At 36.6% G+C, this 17,144-nt stretch overlaps 1 protein-coding gene across 1 annotated transcript in view; it reads right to left on the bottom strand.

The window, feature by feature from the left end:
* The window catches only part of LOC126176934 (lanC-like protein 2), a 119,870-nt gene extending 105,694 nt beyond the window's left edge, over positions 1–14,176 (bottom strand). The window contains exons 1-2 of the mRNA XM_049924127.1: positions 14,033–14,176; positions 13,767–13,943 (exon numbers count right to left, since the gene is read on the bottom strand). Coding sequence (XP_049780084.1) covers positions 13,767–13,943; positions 14,033–14,119 — 264 coding nt within the window. The 5' untranslated portion in view covers positions 14,120–14,176. The remainder of the gene's footprint in view (positions 1–13,766; positions 13,944–14,032) is intronic.
* Positions 14,177–17,144: the final 2,968 nt, after the last annotated feature.

The raw sequence follows: 17,144 nt of genomic DNA on the forward strand, positions 1-17,144 counted from the left end.
TCAGAGCATCATAAATGAAATTCTTTAGACCTACCATCTAGAAGACTAGGATGAATACCAGCACGTCCAGACTACAGTGAACAGGTATGTAATGAGGTTGGAAACTGCAAGAACAGCCCCAATAAATTTGGAAGGAGAGCTGGAAGGAAAAAGCCCAACAGGAAGAGACAGAACCCGTTGGCTGGACATGAGTTTGAGGAAGACCTCACTAACATAGAAAGAATAATAGATGGCGTACAGATTATATGTAGACAAAAGAAGGCGGAACAGATTCATTAATAATACCCAGGAAACTGGAACTGTATGACGACAACGATGATGATGATGATGATGATGATGATGATGATGACGATGACGATAACACTTTCTGCCCTGGGAGGAAGTATGGCTAAATACAATGTAGTGCAAGTGATTATGAACAGTAGTATTACCAGGGTCAGTCAGACTCTTTAGAATGCTGCCCATGAATGAAAGCTTTTACTAGCAAGACCATCTGACACAGGTGAAACAACATAATCAAGAGAGCAACTCAAAGATTCTCTATTACTTCACAAACAAAAAAGTATGCAATATTAGAGATGATACTTGAAATGTATAAGAGCATTCCAAGAGAACCACACTAATAAAAAAGTATGTATACATAAAATATACAGAGCAAAGAAAAGAAATGTCGCACTTGGAGGTCGGCAGGAGATTCGTCATCCTAATCCAAGACAAAAGTGTATTTAGCAAAACCTATTCCCACCAATAAGTTTAATAGAAATGCAGTTTAAAAAACGAGGCTCTGGCAATGCTGTAACTACGTCCAACGTGGCCAAGAATAGGTAGTACGACTTCTGTGCAGTGCTGGAGCAGTCCCATTAGCTAAGTGAGATGAGGCAATGCCATGGGGAATGGATATACATACTTGCTGATGTTTGAGCCACGTTCGCGGCAAATGACACCCCCCACCCCACCCTCCCCCTTTTCCACAGTTAAAGCATCAAATTATATCCACTTTACATCTGGGGTACCTTGTGTATATCTTTCTGTTACTGTTACCTTTATTCAAACATTAAGACATAACAACAACTTCTTACACACATAAACAACCGGTCTGTTTTGTAGTTGACACAAATGAAGCCAAAAGAAAATGATAGTTGATGCAGCAACATTGTCTGTATCCAATGAGGTTAAGAAAACACTATAGGCAGGCTACGCTATAATGCACATTATGCTATCCACAATAACCTCCATTCCATACGTTTGGCATCCAGGCTAATCTTTCACAGAGGGCATATACATGTATGAGCAACATTCACTGTAGAGATGTTCAAAGCATTTGTATGTATGTGTGTATGTTTGTGTGTCTATCCACCTGCCAGCACTTTTGTTTGGTAAGTCTCATCATCTTTGTTTTTTAGATATATTTTTCCCACGTGGAAAGATTCCCTCTATTATATACACTTATAAAATGAAATAGAAGACTATGATCCTGGTGAAATAGTTCAGTATAGTAAATGAGTATCAGCTGTTATAATGACTAGGTGTTCAAATAACCACCCTATCAAAATGCTGTGACACTAATTAAGAAAATTCAAAAACTTACTCCAAACTCTTATTTCTCAATCACATCTGATTGTCTGAAAATGGAGAAGGAAACAGTCAATGAAGGATCAGTGCTAATGTTGATGGATTTCAGTGAAAATTTCAATTTTCTTGTTCAGGATGAAGCACAGGGATGATGTGCCCCAGATGTACCAGACTCAGAAGTTTATACTGAACGTTTTAAAGTTGAACTTCCTGGAATTCCACTTGCTTCTGCTTAATATATCAATGATGAATGTGTTGCATATTACAAACATTGTAAGAAATTCAAAAATGTTACAATGAACAGAATTTTAATGTAACATGCAGGTGGTGTTTGTTTCTTTTTCTTTTTGCAACCAGCCATGAAAAATCCCCCTGCAGTGGTATTGTGGGTACTGTTAAAAGACTTGTGACAAAAAGAAGATTGCAAAGACCCAATAAAGATCAAATGCCTACAGCATCACAGGTATTTGAATTCTGCCAGGAGAGCCCGCAAGGAATTTCAGTTCTCTCTGTTTCAAAAGATGCAATGATACAAGTTAGAAAATTTCTTTTTCCCCACTTTGTGAGTGCGAAAACAGTTCCTGGAACACGATCTATGTACAACATTATACCACTGTTGCCAACCGAGATTGGAGCAAAAAGGATAAGCTGTGATAGAGATTTTAACACTGTGCACAATTTCTCTGCACTTCCGCTGCTAATGCTAGAATGTTCTGTGCAAGCCAACTGCTATGTTCCAAGTGTGTACTACTCTTTTTGGTATTTGGGAATTGTTGAGAAAGTGAATGGTGAAAAGATGATGTTACAGGGGATAATTTCATGCTAAGTCAATGCAGTACTCATTGAAAACTGCCAGTTTGCAGAGGTATATGACAACTGTGAAGAATGTTATAGGTCTGCAAAGTTAGGAAATTTGTGAAATTTACAAGCATCTGTCCCAACATAAATGACTGTAATTCTGGTTCTAACCCAGAAGAAGCAATGAAACTAGTATACTTGAAAAGCTAATGAGTAGAACTTTATGCTGATCTGATACAAGACGAGTTTCTATGACTCTTCATGTTCATGGCCACTGACCTTAATCTTTGACCTCATGTAGCTCCGAACATGCCATCTTCAATTTTTTTGAAGAATATATACAGAACTACTCAAATGTGTTACTATACATACAGTAAATATCAAGATGATACACCAAAAGCATCATGCCTAAAAATTTAATTCATCTACATCACTAGACTAGAAAATGCAGTAAGCAGCAATATATTCTGATGAATTGGAGAACATTCTTGCTGTGAACAGCCAATCAGGGAGACTTTTGTTTCAACCAATCATCATCAGCTTGAAGTCGTGGGTGTATTCAATCTGCAGTGTACAGTTGCTCCAGTATTTAGGAGTAGTTTGTAAAAAAGGTGTTTCAAGTCAAAACTGTATTGTTGCAATACATTTAAAGAAGAAGGTCATACAAGAATACAGTGGAAATCTAGGAATGTTCAGGAACGAAAGGTAAAAAGGTGTTCTAATGTATTGATAGGTGGAAAAATTTGCAGCAAATGTAGGAAGCAAATATTGCAAAACCCATCAATTCCTGCAGGTGTTGCTTCAGCTATGCTAGGTACTTCCAGATAAAAATTAAGTGAATATGAAACAGTACTGCATCTGGTACTTGGCTCTTCAAAGACCAGCCATCAGTATTTAGGCAAATCTCCTGTGAAGAAAAAGATGCTTCAGAGTGAGAGAAAGTACCTAAACCAAAAATTGAAAAAGGTTGGACTACATGTAACAAAATACAAATTTAGACAGTACTTCCAAAGTGCTGGAGCATAAGAAAAACCATGAAAGAATTTTCCACTTTGGATTACATAGCTCAAAGAGCAAAACAGTTAATAGCACAACATATCCAAATCCAGGTAATACAGTGTGTGAGAAAACTGCTACTGTGAAACATGGCATCCGGTATAGCTGTTTATAGAGAGAAAGTGAACAAAAGTTATAGTTGTGTCGTGAAAAATGGAACATACGTAAATTATAACAGTGAAATAGTGACGCTAAATGAACGTGTATCAAGCCTGCAATTAATTGTAGATGTACTAAGGCGGACATTGTGCGTTTAGAAAATGAAAATGCCGAACTGAAAAAGGCATGTAATATCCCGATCGCCAAAGCAAGTAAAACATGGAACTAGGAGCACAGGACTAGCATGATCACGGAAGAAAGAAGCGAAAAGGCGATAAATACAACGAATGGAACGAACCGCGGCAATAAAAGCAGTTTCAGTGTCCTAACTACAATAAACGAGTGCTCTGAAGTGGATATAGGCCTAAAGGCAGAAACAACAAGGCAACAAATGTTTACTAAGCCAAAAAGGGTTGGTCGTGTGAAACCCAGCGACTGTAGAATTCCTGTGGTAACAAAAAACCGTTTTCATGCACTAGATTCAGATATAAATGTGGAATCCATGGAAAACTGTGGCGACAACACACCGAATCTATATAGTGACAAGCACACGAGCAGAAACTTCGGCAATAAACATGAAGACAAACTCAAAGTGAAAATATTCTGATAGCCATGGATGTGAAATTGCAAAAATACTATGTTACAGTCATTGTATACAAGCAACTAGTATTGTCAAACCAGGTGCACCCATCCAAGAACTCATTAGAAACATAGAAATTGAAAATGATCGTCATACTGTCGTCATAGCTGGGGCCAATAATGTATATAAAAACGATCTCCACAGTGCAACACGAAACCTTAAGGCAATACTAAATTCAACAGAAGAGAAATCAGTTTTTGTAGTCGGAATTCCACATAGGCATGACCTTTCAGAATGGTAATGTGTGAACGTGGAAATCATAAAAGCAAACAGGCAATACTCAAAGATTTGCAGGGCCTACCAAAATGCGTATTTTATAAGTATGGACTCCTTGCAAAGAGACTGTTACACGAGACATGGCATGCACCTTAATAACAGAGGCAAGAAGATTCTGTGCCAAAACATCAGCATGATACTGAAAAGCATCTGACAACCAAGAAGTAATTGCTGCACTTCCAGTTCCTTGCTTGACGCAAGCAGAGCCTGAAGAAATGGTTACTTCTATACCAGCAGTAGAGGTAGAAGCAGCAATTGTACCTACACACATAACAAACACTGCAGCAGCAGTACCTACCACACTCCATCTACAGGATTCAACAGCAGCAGAAGATGAAGCAACATCCAAATCTTCACTGTCACCAGTTGCCACAACAATGCTTACAGCAGCAGCAGCAGCAGCAGCAGCAGTACCTATCACACTTCATCAGCAAGATTCAACAGCAGCAGAAGAAGAAGCAACAACCCTATCTCCTCAGTCACCAGATGCCACAACAGTGCCTCCACACACCATAACAGCAGTTCTATCAATTCCTGTAGTAGCAGCTTCATCTACAATATCATCACAAGGAGGGAAGAGTAGGCATACAATAGTAGATGTGATACCACTCCAATTGAACAATTTTTTAGTAAAAGGCAACAAGAGGCAAAAATCCAAAAGATAAGCCTTGTAAAAGGTTTGAAAACCAATCACCATAGTCTTCATTGTGTAAGCAATAAGAGTGTGGATCTTAAAATATGTTACCTTAACATTCAAGGACTGAAAGATAAAGAACTTATCATAAATGAGTTTGGTCTTGATAACCAGTTTGATATTTTTTGTCTGAGTGAACACTGGGCTAATGAGAATGAACTTGCAGTTACCAATTTTGACAATTTTAGTATAGTAAATAGCTACTGTAGGAAAGAGCACATTAGAGGTGGTGTGGCAATTTATTCCAACCAGTCACTCAATTGTACGATACCCAAACTAGACCTAAATTCCTTGTGTGATGAACAGTACTTTGAAGTTACGGGTATAATCATTAATAGTCATAAGCTAATAGCAGTATCCGAGTACAGATCACCAAAGGGATGTATTAACATATTTTTAGTAAAAATGGACATGCTACTGAGTGAATTAAGTAATATTAAATGGCTACACTATGATATTGCAATAGGAGGGGATTTGAATGCTGATTTTGATGTTACTAAATGTAAGGGTAGTGTTGCAGAACTGGAAAACTTACGAAGACAAAACAATTTACATCATGTCAATAACAGGCCCACAAGAAACAAAGCACATTTAGATAACATCTTTGTAAACTTCAAGACCACTGAAAACACATGCGAAGTTTTAGTGTTCCCATTCTCTGACCATGACTCCATATCTCTAAATTATGCAAGTAAAATTCCCCTCAATAGGAGCAATGCAAACAGACCTGTCCCAACAGTTGTGATTACCAGACCCGTAACTGAGGATAAAATTAACACATTTCATAATTCCCTTGCTGACAGAGACTGGTTTGGCCATTGTAGTGTCGATGGACATTACACATCAAGTAATGACCTGCCGCCAAAATATTTGATAGATTTTTTAATGCATTCTTGACCCTGTTTAACCATAGTATTCCCATAAAGAAAATCAAAATAATGGACAGCAGCCACAAATCCAGATCTCATAACAGACAAAATATATGGTACACTAAACAGCTGACAGATCTAAAGAAACAAGTTTTGTTACTGTACAACATATACAATAGTATGAAGCCTGACTATGCCAAATCAGCCTATGTGGCATGCAGGAATGAATACAAAAAAGCCATCCTGCAAGCCAAAAAAACCTACAATGCCAACAGCATACATAATTACACCAATAAAATGCAAAACTGCTTGGAAAGTAATTAACAGTGCTGCCACAGATATTAAAAAAGACAAAATTAATATCCCACCTCAAACACTCAATGAGTTTTTTATTAATTCAGTGAAAGAAATAGGAGACGCAATTATCAAACCAGACATTAGTCCATCAGAGTTACTCTCCCAAAATTGGGGTAGACAGTCACTAAATACAAGCATGCTAACTTTCTCTGAAGTATCACCTAGATTTGTACAAGGTGCCATAAAACTACTGAATCATCTGATAGCTTAGATATATATGGCATATCATGCAACCTGCTAAAAAAAGTGTGTGATTGCATTCTGTACCCTTTAACCCATTGCATAAACAAGTGCTTACTTGAGGGATATTTTCCTGATGAGTTAAAACTGTCCAGGATCGTCCCAGTAGACAGAAAGGGAGATAAAGACTCTCCATCTAGTTACAGGCCTATTTCAATAGTGCCCGCATTCTCCAAGGTAATAGAATGCATCATGTACCAACAATTATCATCTCACTTTGAAAATCTAGGAATACACAATACGGGTTTAGGAAGAATCTGTTGACCATTGATGCAATCAACATGGTAGTCAGTAACATCCTCAAAGTTTTTGAGAACAAAGGCTTTGCTCAGGTCTCATTCTGTGACCTAAGCAAGGCCTTCGACTGTGTCGAGCACATGCCACTACTAGAGAAACTAGAATTCTACAGTATCAAAGGAAACCGTCTCAGACTATTAAAAGCTTATATCAACAAACGTAAACAGGTAGCGTGCGTTGGTAAGGAAATGTCAAACATAGAAAATGTTAAAGTAGGTGTGCCTCAGGGATCTGTACTGGGACCCTTCCTGTTTTGGATAATGATCAATGACCTCCCCTTGTTTATAGATCCACCACTGTATTGTATGCAGATGATACAACTTTTCTTCATAGCAGTAACAATCTTAATGATCTTAAAACCTGTTCTGAAAATACACTCACACAGCATATTGGTTCAGAGAAAATGGTTTCCTGCTAAATGAAAAGAAAACTCAGCAGATAATCTTCACTCTTAAGAGACAAGTCACTATCTGATGACCCTAGTTCTGTTAAATTCCTGGGAATTTATTTAGGTGAAAAGTTATCCTGGGGCCAACATGTAATTTATTTATTAAGACAACTCAGAAATTGTGTACCTGAAACATACATCAGATCATCTTATTTTGCATTTTTCCAAAGTATAATATCCTATGACATCCTATTATTGCAGAAGAAAGCCATTAGTATAATTACAAATTCTTCACATAAGGCTCACTGGAAACCCTTATTTACTAAACAAAAAATTATGACAGTAATAAACCTCTATATATACAATGTCTTAATCTTTACGACGAAGAACCTACAAGATGTGAAACGTAGAGAAAATGTACATTGTTACAACACCAGAAGCATCAAACACATATACACGCCTTACCACAGGTTATCAAAATCAATAAATAGCTATGAAATCACAGGGCACAAACTATTTAATAAGCTGCCACATGCTATAAAGGATCTTCCTGAACATACATTCAAAGAAAGACTGCATGAATGGTTTATTGCCCACCCATTCTATGATATCAATGAATTCTTCAACTGTAAAATGCAGTAATCCAACAGATGACCCCCTGTACATTTATTGTAATACAAGCTAAAATATTTCAGTAGTCAATACCTTATCACACTGTATTATAAATTGTACCTTCATTTGACGTTGTCAATTGCTGTAATGACCTAAAGACAATAAAATCTTTATTATTAGGCCTATTATTATGGTGTACATGGTTTTTACTGTGATCAGAATGTGAGCCATGTGATGCTAGGAAGAAAAGACTAAGTCTGTGAAAGAAAATGGAATTAGAGTACATAAGCAGAAGCAGCTGGGGTTGCACAATCTTAAGAAATTATACGCATATTTCAAAGATACATACCCAGAGTAAATAGTGAATTCTCAAAATTTTGTGAATCATGACCAAAGCACTGTTCTTGCCAATATCAGTGGCACCCATGTTTATTTGTGTGACTCACACCAGAATTTTAAGTTAAGGGTTGTAGGGTGTAAAGTGAAAGAACTAGAGAAGGGTGAAGAATGCACATTACCATAATACAAGCACTGTAGCATTCGTTACAAGCAATCTTGCATTTGCAGCATGTTTCTTACATGGGAAACTTTCCATCACACCCCCTCACATTTCATGGTAAAATGGCTCAGTTGATAGCCCATCAAAAAATGAACCCAGATCAAGCATGAAAACAGGAAGGAGGTGTACTGAGCTGTGGGGAAAAAAAAAGCTAAATAGAAACAGTGAATGTTCAAATGATAGGAAGTACAATATAGGGCAGCTGTATACGAATCTGGGTTCATTTGCAACAGCAAGGTATAAGGAATGGAGCTATAATGACATTTGATTCTGCACAACTACTTTATTCACAGCTGAAAGGAACTGGCTTTCGAATGGGAACCACAAATGTTCGATGACAAGGTGACAAGTCAACCAAATCCTCCAACAGAAAACACACATGGTATGTCATACACGGCATTAGTAGCAATACATGTCATACGGTAGGAATCTCTTACCAACACACCTAATTTGTACGCCTGGTAAATGAGTGAGCTATGCCTCCTTGTCCGATTTAGGTGTTCACATTAATTTGAATATGATGATTCTCAAGGAAATGATGAAAACATAATAATTTGTCTCATAAGCTGCAAACAAATAAACACAGCTCACACCCATCTATTTGTTGTTTTTATTTCTGTGAGACGTCTATGTGGCATCTCGCCTGCTCTCACTATTCATCATGTTTACTTGTGATGGTAACATATTCTTACCACATTACTTGCACGCTATAACCAGTGAATAGTATGACAACTGACAAGGTTCCAGACAGAGAAACATTTCAATGACCAGATAAACAGTTCACAATGTTCTGGAAAAAAAAAAAAAAAATAGATAAAAATAACGGGCACAAGAGAGAGTTGAACACGGGTCGCCCATGTGATGGACCAACAACACCATGACGCCATTGCTATTCAATGCTGCCCTATATTGAACGTCTTATCCTTTGACCTTTCATTGTTTCGATATTTTTTTTTCACAATTCAGGACACCTTCTTCCTGTTTTCAGTTTTTGACGGGCCGTCTTACCATAAAATGTGTGTGTGTGTGTGTGTGTGTGTGTGTGTGTGTGTGTGCGCGCGCGCACGATGGTGAGATCCCCTTGTTAGGTTCACGTCCCTTCATTCAAGTATGACAAGACTGACTGATTATCTGTTTGGTATGAACTGCATTGATGAAATTACATATAAGTGTTGGATAACAACAGGCAGGGTAGTTCTAGAGACTGTAACAAAATCCATAGATGATTACATTGAGGCGTTTGCATCAAGTTTACAACAGCTCCTACTATACTCATGTATCACCCAGCAGCAGTCACAGTTCTTTAAAATCACTAAATAAGAGCTCAAAGTAAGAGAATTTCTTGTTGTCTGAGGTTTTGTGGGGAATTACTCATTCACCATTCAGGGCGAAGTTCAGGGATTTCATTAGAACAATCCACACTTTACAATTCACCCGTTTGTTGCTTATCACCGAGACGCAACTACTAATGCAATACACCATGTTTCATATATCATATATGGAAATATCTGATGGCTTCAGCATGATACAGACAGAGAGAGAGAGAGAGAGAGAGAGAGAGAGAGAGAGAGAGAGAGAGAGTTCTTTCCGGCACAGTTTCATCACTTTCTGACTCCAAAATATAATTTATTACTTTTCTGGTGGATATGCTGCCCAATGCAAAAAAAGGACAAAAGATTTTCAAGAATCTGTCTTGCCATCACAAAGTTTGTGATGTTATAGCTGAATGGCATTTCCCGCCTCCCCTACAGCACATTATAAAGGAAATTGTGATGGGGTTGTAGGGACTGTAAAGAGATTGGTCGCAATTGCCTCAGGTGACCTCATGAAAACCAGATTTTGACACCACAATTATTTCAACGGTGCAAAGAAAATATTCCTTCATGGGTCTTCCACTATACATCTAGATCCCATCACAATGAAGGCACTGCCAAGGTGACATAGCATTTCAAGAATAAATGACTATCCCAGATACCCAGAAGCTTCACTGTGTAATACCTATTAACAAAGGTACAGTCAAAACAGATATACAGTCTGCCTGTATCATATCTATAGGACATTAACAATTTAACTGGGACGCGTGAACTGAGATTTTACCTTGTTTTATTAGCTTTTCAGTCAAGCTACATTGTAAATGGTTCATAATACCACTAAAATATTATAGAACCATATTTTTGTACTATATTACTTATGAATTGCACTTTTTAATAATTTGTGTTTCATATTCATGTGCTGCCTTCTGTATTTTGATGTGTACTGATGCTGACAAAATAAACTTTTGGGCACGAGGACAATACAGTGATTCCACCCGTCTGCTTTGACCCATGAAGTTATCAAGATGGTGGACACACTTATTCCCAGTGTATACAATATGGCAACCACAAACTCATTAACAATCACAAAGTCACTAAATACTACCATACACAAAAATATTTAACAGTGCACAGAATTTCACTTCACCAATAAACTGAAGCTAATTGGGTGTAAAGTAGAGGGTCTTGGTGGGGACAGTAAGACTGGCACCATTATACAACAAACAATACCGAAAAATAATGAACACAAAATTCTCGAAAATAAACAGAGTAAAAAACACAAAAAAATCTGCAATGGAATATTATGTTTGACATATATAGCTCAATGGAAAATGATACAAGGCACTTCCACCTGCCCCCCCCCCCCCCGTTCCCATTCTCCCAAAAACTAAAATAACCATTACTGAAACCTGAAACCCATTGAAAACTTTGTCGCATACGCTTGTACTTGGATTGAGAAGCAGATACTCGGTTCATTATCATAATTTACACAAACTGTTGATACCTCACATATTCCACTAAGCAAGCATATAACTGAAGGACTTTAACTGTATAGACTATATTCTCGCCAATAGCAGCAAGCAACCAGTGACTTGTAAACTTTGTTGTGACATCCACAGTTAGTACCAAATAAAACTCCAAAAATAACAACTTTAAAACCATAAAAAAACACGTAGAACTAACAAGTTCAAAACCAAACTTAAATTGGTAGCCAATAACTAACGACACCGCCAAGGCAACTAATAAGCAAGCTCCCACAACATCGAGTAACACGCAGCACTAAGGTCAATACCACATTAACATCACTTACAAACAATTTAGAAACAAATACCACACAATAGAATGTGTCACTGATTACTCCAACAAGCCCATTGCAAACACAATCCATTTTTAACACACTGCACCTCAATGACATCATACAACACAACACAGTTATGTCACAGGTCAAAGCAGATGGGAGGAATCCGACACTTCCATTAACCCATTTTGAGATATTTAAGGTCAAAGGTTAAGGTCAATGACGTTGAACATAAAAATTCTTAGAAATCCACTGCGTTGTATATAAATATAAAGCTCTACTCAATAGCTTTTCAGTAACCCAAGTTCCACTGCAATATCTTGATTTGTACCAGATTATAGTCATGTTGAGACAGATGCATGCAAATTTCACGCAACTTCCAAACTTTGCAGACCTATATATTACTTCACAACTGTCATATACCTCTCTAGATTGGTCGTTCTCCATCTCTTATCTGGATCACTGTATGCACCAAATCTGATATAAATCTGAGATAGTCAGGTTGAAAAATTTCACTTTCCTGCTTTGAACTGACATGGAATTACCCACAAAGATTAATCGTCACCCTCATGGGCCATCTCCATCCTTCTATTAGCCTGATAATGATGTTTGTGATGTCCCATTCCCTCACATTCTATGTAAAGTTGGTATCACCACAGCAACAGGCTGTGTTACTCTCTACGCAAAGACTCTTCAAAGTTGGTGGAAGAAAAGTGAATTTTAATGTGCGTCTTAAAAAGTGTCTAGCCACGTATAATTCAAAATAAACTTTAACACACACTGCACTATCAATATCTTCCGCAATGTTGACATAGTATTGAATTTTGAAACAGTGTTCAAGTACCACAAACAAAACCTTGTGTGTCACTGCACTAAGTTAATTCAGGTATGACAGATGTTGTCATTGTTATGTTCATATATTGTATGGTATGTACATTTTATAGCTTTGCTTTATATTACAATTTTTGTTGAATTTGTATAATGCTGTACTCATTTATGTTAATGACAAAATGGAAATGTTCTCAATATTCACAATTGTTTTCATGCCATTACTTCTTTAAAACTGATTGGCTGTGATGAAACTTTACTATTTGCAAATCACTTTCTACATTTGTCAATGATTTTCTCATGGGAGCAAGTGCTCAATTTTTATATTTAACAATAAACTAAAATAAAATTAATCTGCAATATATTATTGATCAATTCTTAATTTTTTCATAAGGCAGATGTCATAAACGATATTCAGGTAAGAAACTGTCAACTTACTTTTTTTCATTTACAAACTGCCGCCAATTTTCAAATTTTCACAGTCTGGTTTTAAGGAAAGCATTGCATCACATTTTCTACAATTACTACTAACATAAAAAACAATAAAAATTGGCAAAAGTTCATGTAATTAACAACAAAAGCAGTACGCAAAATCTCAGTTCTCAATATGATAATGGGAATCATGGTCTGGATGACTGGTCATGGAATTACTAATTCTTTTAAGTGAGTTCACCTTAAAATATTAGCAATTATTAAAACGACATCGATATTACGTGGGCGTAATTATATTCCACGATATTGGAAAAAAAAAGTTGGGGAGCTCATGAACCCACCATACCAGTAGCGCAACAATAACTTCACGATAACAGTTTAAGGTTAAATGTAATCAAACTAAGTGTAATTATCGCTCAAAAAGGCCTAACTGTACTTCTAATGACACTTTTAAGCATCAACGTAGAAAATATCACAGGTTTTGTAGCTATTTTCCTCAGAACTTAAACTGATGAAATAAAAAGTTTTGCACCAGTCTAGCTAGCCACTAACATGGGATATCCGAAAAACAGTGTTATGTTTCGGTGTGCAGTCAATTGCAACACGAAGTCTGGAACAAACAATGGCCAAAGTCAGTGCTTTCATTATTTGTTCCTACTATTAAATAAAAACAAGATACTAAAAAATTGTAAACTGCAAATATGGATGTTTGCTTGCTATTAAGGAGGATACTGTTGACACTGATTTAAATCTCTATATTTCGCTTGTGTTTAACATAACAAGCAGGAAATCCGGTTGTGTGACATCCACATCAGTTAGCATTCTACCTCCCCCCCCCCCCCCCCCACACCGGCAATCTCTCACTCTCTCCCCCTCTCTCTCACACTCACACACACACACACACACACACACACACACACACACAGGACCAAATTTACCTTCAAAAACTCTGGATTGCTCTGCTTTGTACTCAACAGATAATATAAAAATGCTATCCCCGTTGTCCCAGTATAAATGGAGTAATCATTCTGGTCGACAGAAGCCAACTTTGCCACTAATTTGGCAAGTAAAGAATTTGTTGCCGAGTGCAGTTTGTCGAGTAACTGGGGGTGAATCTGAAACAGTCAAAAATTGTTTCCACTATTTTTTTATTCAAGGGAGAGTAACGTTAGGAACAAATGCACATAAAAGACAAAACATTCACCTCCCCATTTAATACAATTTTCGTAGTAGTTTCCCTATGAGCAACGTAATCCTCATACGGATTTTCATAATAACGTACGTCATCCATCGCACAAACTGTCAACAACAAACACAACACAAGAACCTCACTCTTCAATGAACTAAATCGATAATTCGTTGCCATAGCAACGTAATACCAACATTGAACAAAACATTTCTCTAGACAAGGCTAACATTTTACCGCTGATGAAGTCTATTATATAATATTTAACTTGGATGTTTAGACGAAGGTGTTGTAGAAGTTTGCTCCCTAGCCGAATAATTACTGTGTATCGCGATGTTTCTGCACCAGCGGTTTTCTGCTAGAGAGAACAAACTGTAACCTACATCCCCCCACCAGATTCGGAACTCTAATGTATTTAACAGAGCCCCACATCCAGTTACCTTACAAATGAGTTACGGGCACCAGCACATGATAGTGGTTCAAAAGATGTAGTTTTTTATGGAATTGAAATCTTTGGGATCTTGTTCACATACTCTCCAAGGGATGTTCCTGAAAAAAAATGTTTTTGGGACATTTATTTTATTTAATATTGCATGTTTGTCACTTGTGTCTAAATTTGCTGAGATCTTATTGATTTGACGTTCACCTTTTTCGTATCACTTATCGCAATTTAGTTCTGTTAATTAGAATCTCAGTGTTTAGTGATCCTATGTATGCACCTACGACAGGTAACTGTGTTGATAGGAGCTGTCCATCACATGCACACACAGGTGGGGCTGACACTTATCTCAGAAGATTCAACAGTGAAGTGTTTACACATCTTCCATATAAATTAGGTCTTCCTCCAAGTGATTTTCATATTTTCGACCAATACAAAGGTTGTCTTGGAGGTAATACTGATGATAAAGTCACATTCACAGTGAAGAACTGGTTATGAGCACAGGACCTGACCTGGTACAACACTGGTTTTTATAAACTTTTTTGTGTTACCAAAAAGCTTGGAAAAATATGGTGATAACAGAAATGTAACAGAAGCATTGCACACTACCACTAAAATTATTACAACATAATAAATTGTGTGTAATGTTTTTTAACAGGGAATCTTTCTTATTGGATATCTCTCATATTTAACCTTTGTACATTCATTCATGATTCATCAATTTATGTGTTAGTTCTTTCAAAGCAATTGGAGACTTGATTTACGACTAGTTTTTGTTTTACTACATTCTCAATGATGCTGATTGTAATAGAACATTATACAAGGTGTATCATAAGTACCTCTTGTTTTTTGAAATAATAGAGGGTATGAAGTTAAACATAGTCCTTAATAAAACACTGTGTGGTAATACATTGTCTTGAGCATGTGCTAGGATAAAGGAAATGGTATATTGTAAAAAAAGGTGCTGTAAAGACTTCACTGTAAAGCGAATGTGAAATTCAGAACATGATCTTAGCAATGGCACATCATGCAAGTATGTTCTCAAAAGGTTTTGTTTGTATTATTTTACTTAAATATAACGAAAATTGCGAATTCGTTTATAAACGTTATTTAAATTTGTAACTACCGCAATCTATTCTATTTCCCATTGAAAATATATGTGGGAATGAGTAATGTGAATGTAGAAAATGTGCTCAGAAAAAATTGCGTACTGGAGACAGGCAATTTAACTTTAAGTGTCAGTTCTGCAATTAGGAAGCCCATCTTTCCACACATTCGTAGAAAAAGAATGTTGTACATACCAGAAACTTAAGTTTCAGATTTCAAGATATTCAGTGTTTTATAATAACCAACTTACTTCAGTAGTTCATTGTTTCCATGGTAATAATTTCAACTCAAACTGAAGTATTCAAAATCTGAGTGATGAGCACTGGCTTCTGTATAGAAAATAAGTCAGTAGCGGACATTGTATTATTGATAAGTCATGTTTATTTTCATGTTCTGTGTGATGTCAAAAAAAATAAGGAACAGTTACACTTATACATCTGTGTATAAACTTTCTGCTCTGCATTTGAAAACTTCACATGATTTCCTTGAATGTTCATGGACTCTGTAATACAGGATAACACTGCATCCAACATGCAACCAAACTTAGTGCTGTTGATGGTGGCTTGATGCTACACAATTCAACCTTTCGCACCATGAACAACTGTTCAGTGAACTCGAATTCCAATGGGAATATCTCATGCAATGTATACTACCATTGTATAAATTGCATTTGAGAATGTATGTTCAATGTTAATAAGGAATTATAAAAAGAGTTATAATTATTCTGTATTACATTCAAAGAGTATTTTTTGTGTATCTCCAGTATTCCCAAAATTGTGTTCCACTCAAATCATGTCAAAAATATTTTAAAATAACAGCAAAATTAGATTATTGTATTTGGATATTGGGCCCAGTCACACATCCTGCCCCAGATCCAGCTGAGGCTATCAAAGATCCTGATTTCAAATTCTCTGTTATATCAGTTTCGGTACTTTCTTTTGTGCTTGCCTTTGAAATGTCGTTTTTAGTGGAGAACAGGTACATCACACTTCAATATATTTTCTAAAGAATCAGCCAAACATTGATTCAACATTAGTTTGTTCAATCTGTCTTTGAAACATAAAATCACACTTTATGTAACTTAATCTATCAGCAGACAAGTTAACAACCACATCTTCCTGACCTCTCATCCAAGTGACTATACCTTCTTCAAGGATAATGTTATTTGTATGAGTAGACAGTTATCTGTATAGTGTAGAGAGTAGTGGTTCATGGTCAGAAAAACAACCATCTTCATGACCAACAGTAAAAATCTCACTGAACGAGTTAACAGTAATATTATCTAAGCAGGCTTTTTTCCAAGTAGTGCTTTTGTATTTACAAAATAAATTTAGTGGCCTTAAGATACTGAAAAACAGTCTTGATACTTGCTTGTTAGAGTTTGACATTTCTATCCTATAGTCACCAAAGATAGCAATATTTAGTTTTTCCTTAATACTTTTCTGAAAATAAGCTCAAAAATGTTGAAGAATATTTCTACAGCTCTTTTTGGAGACCTATGAACACTAAGAACTATAATATTCTGGTCTGCCAGCTTTATGCAACTGAACTACTCACAATCTAATTAGGAACACTATCAACTTA

Source organism: Schistocerca cancellata, chromosome 3, assembly GCF_023864275.1.
Source record: "Schistocerca cancellata isolate TAMUIC-IGC-003103 chromosome 3, iqSchCanc2.1, whole genome shotgun sequence".
Classification (NCBI taxonomy): Eukaryota; Metazoa; Arthropoda; class Insecta; order Orthoptera; family Acrididae; genus Schistocerca; species Schistocerca cancellata.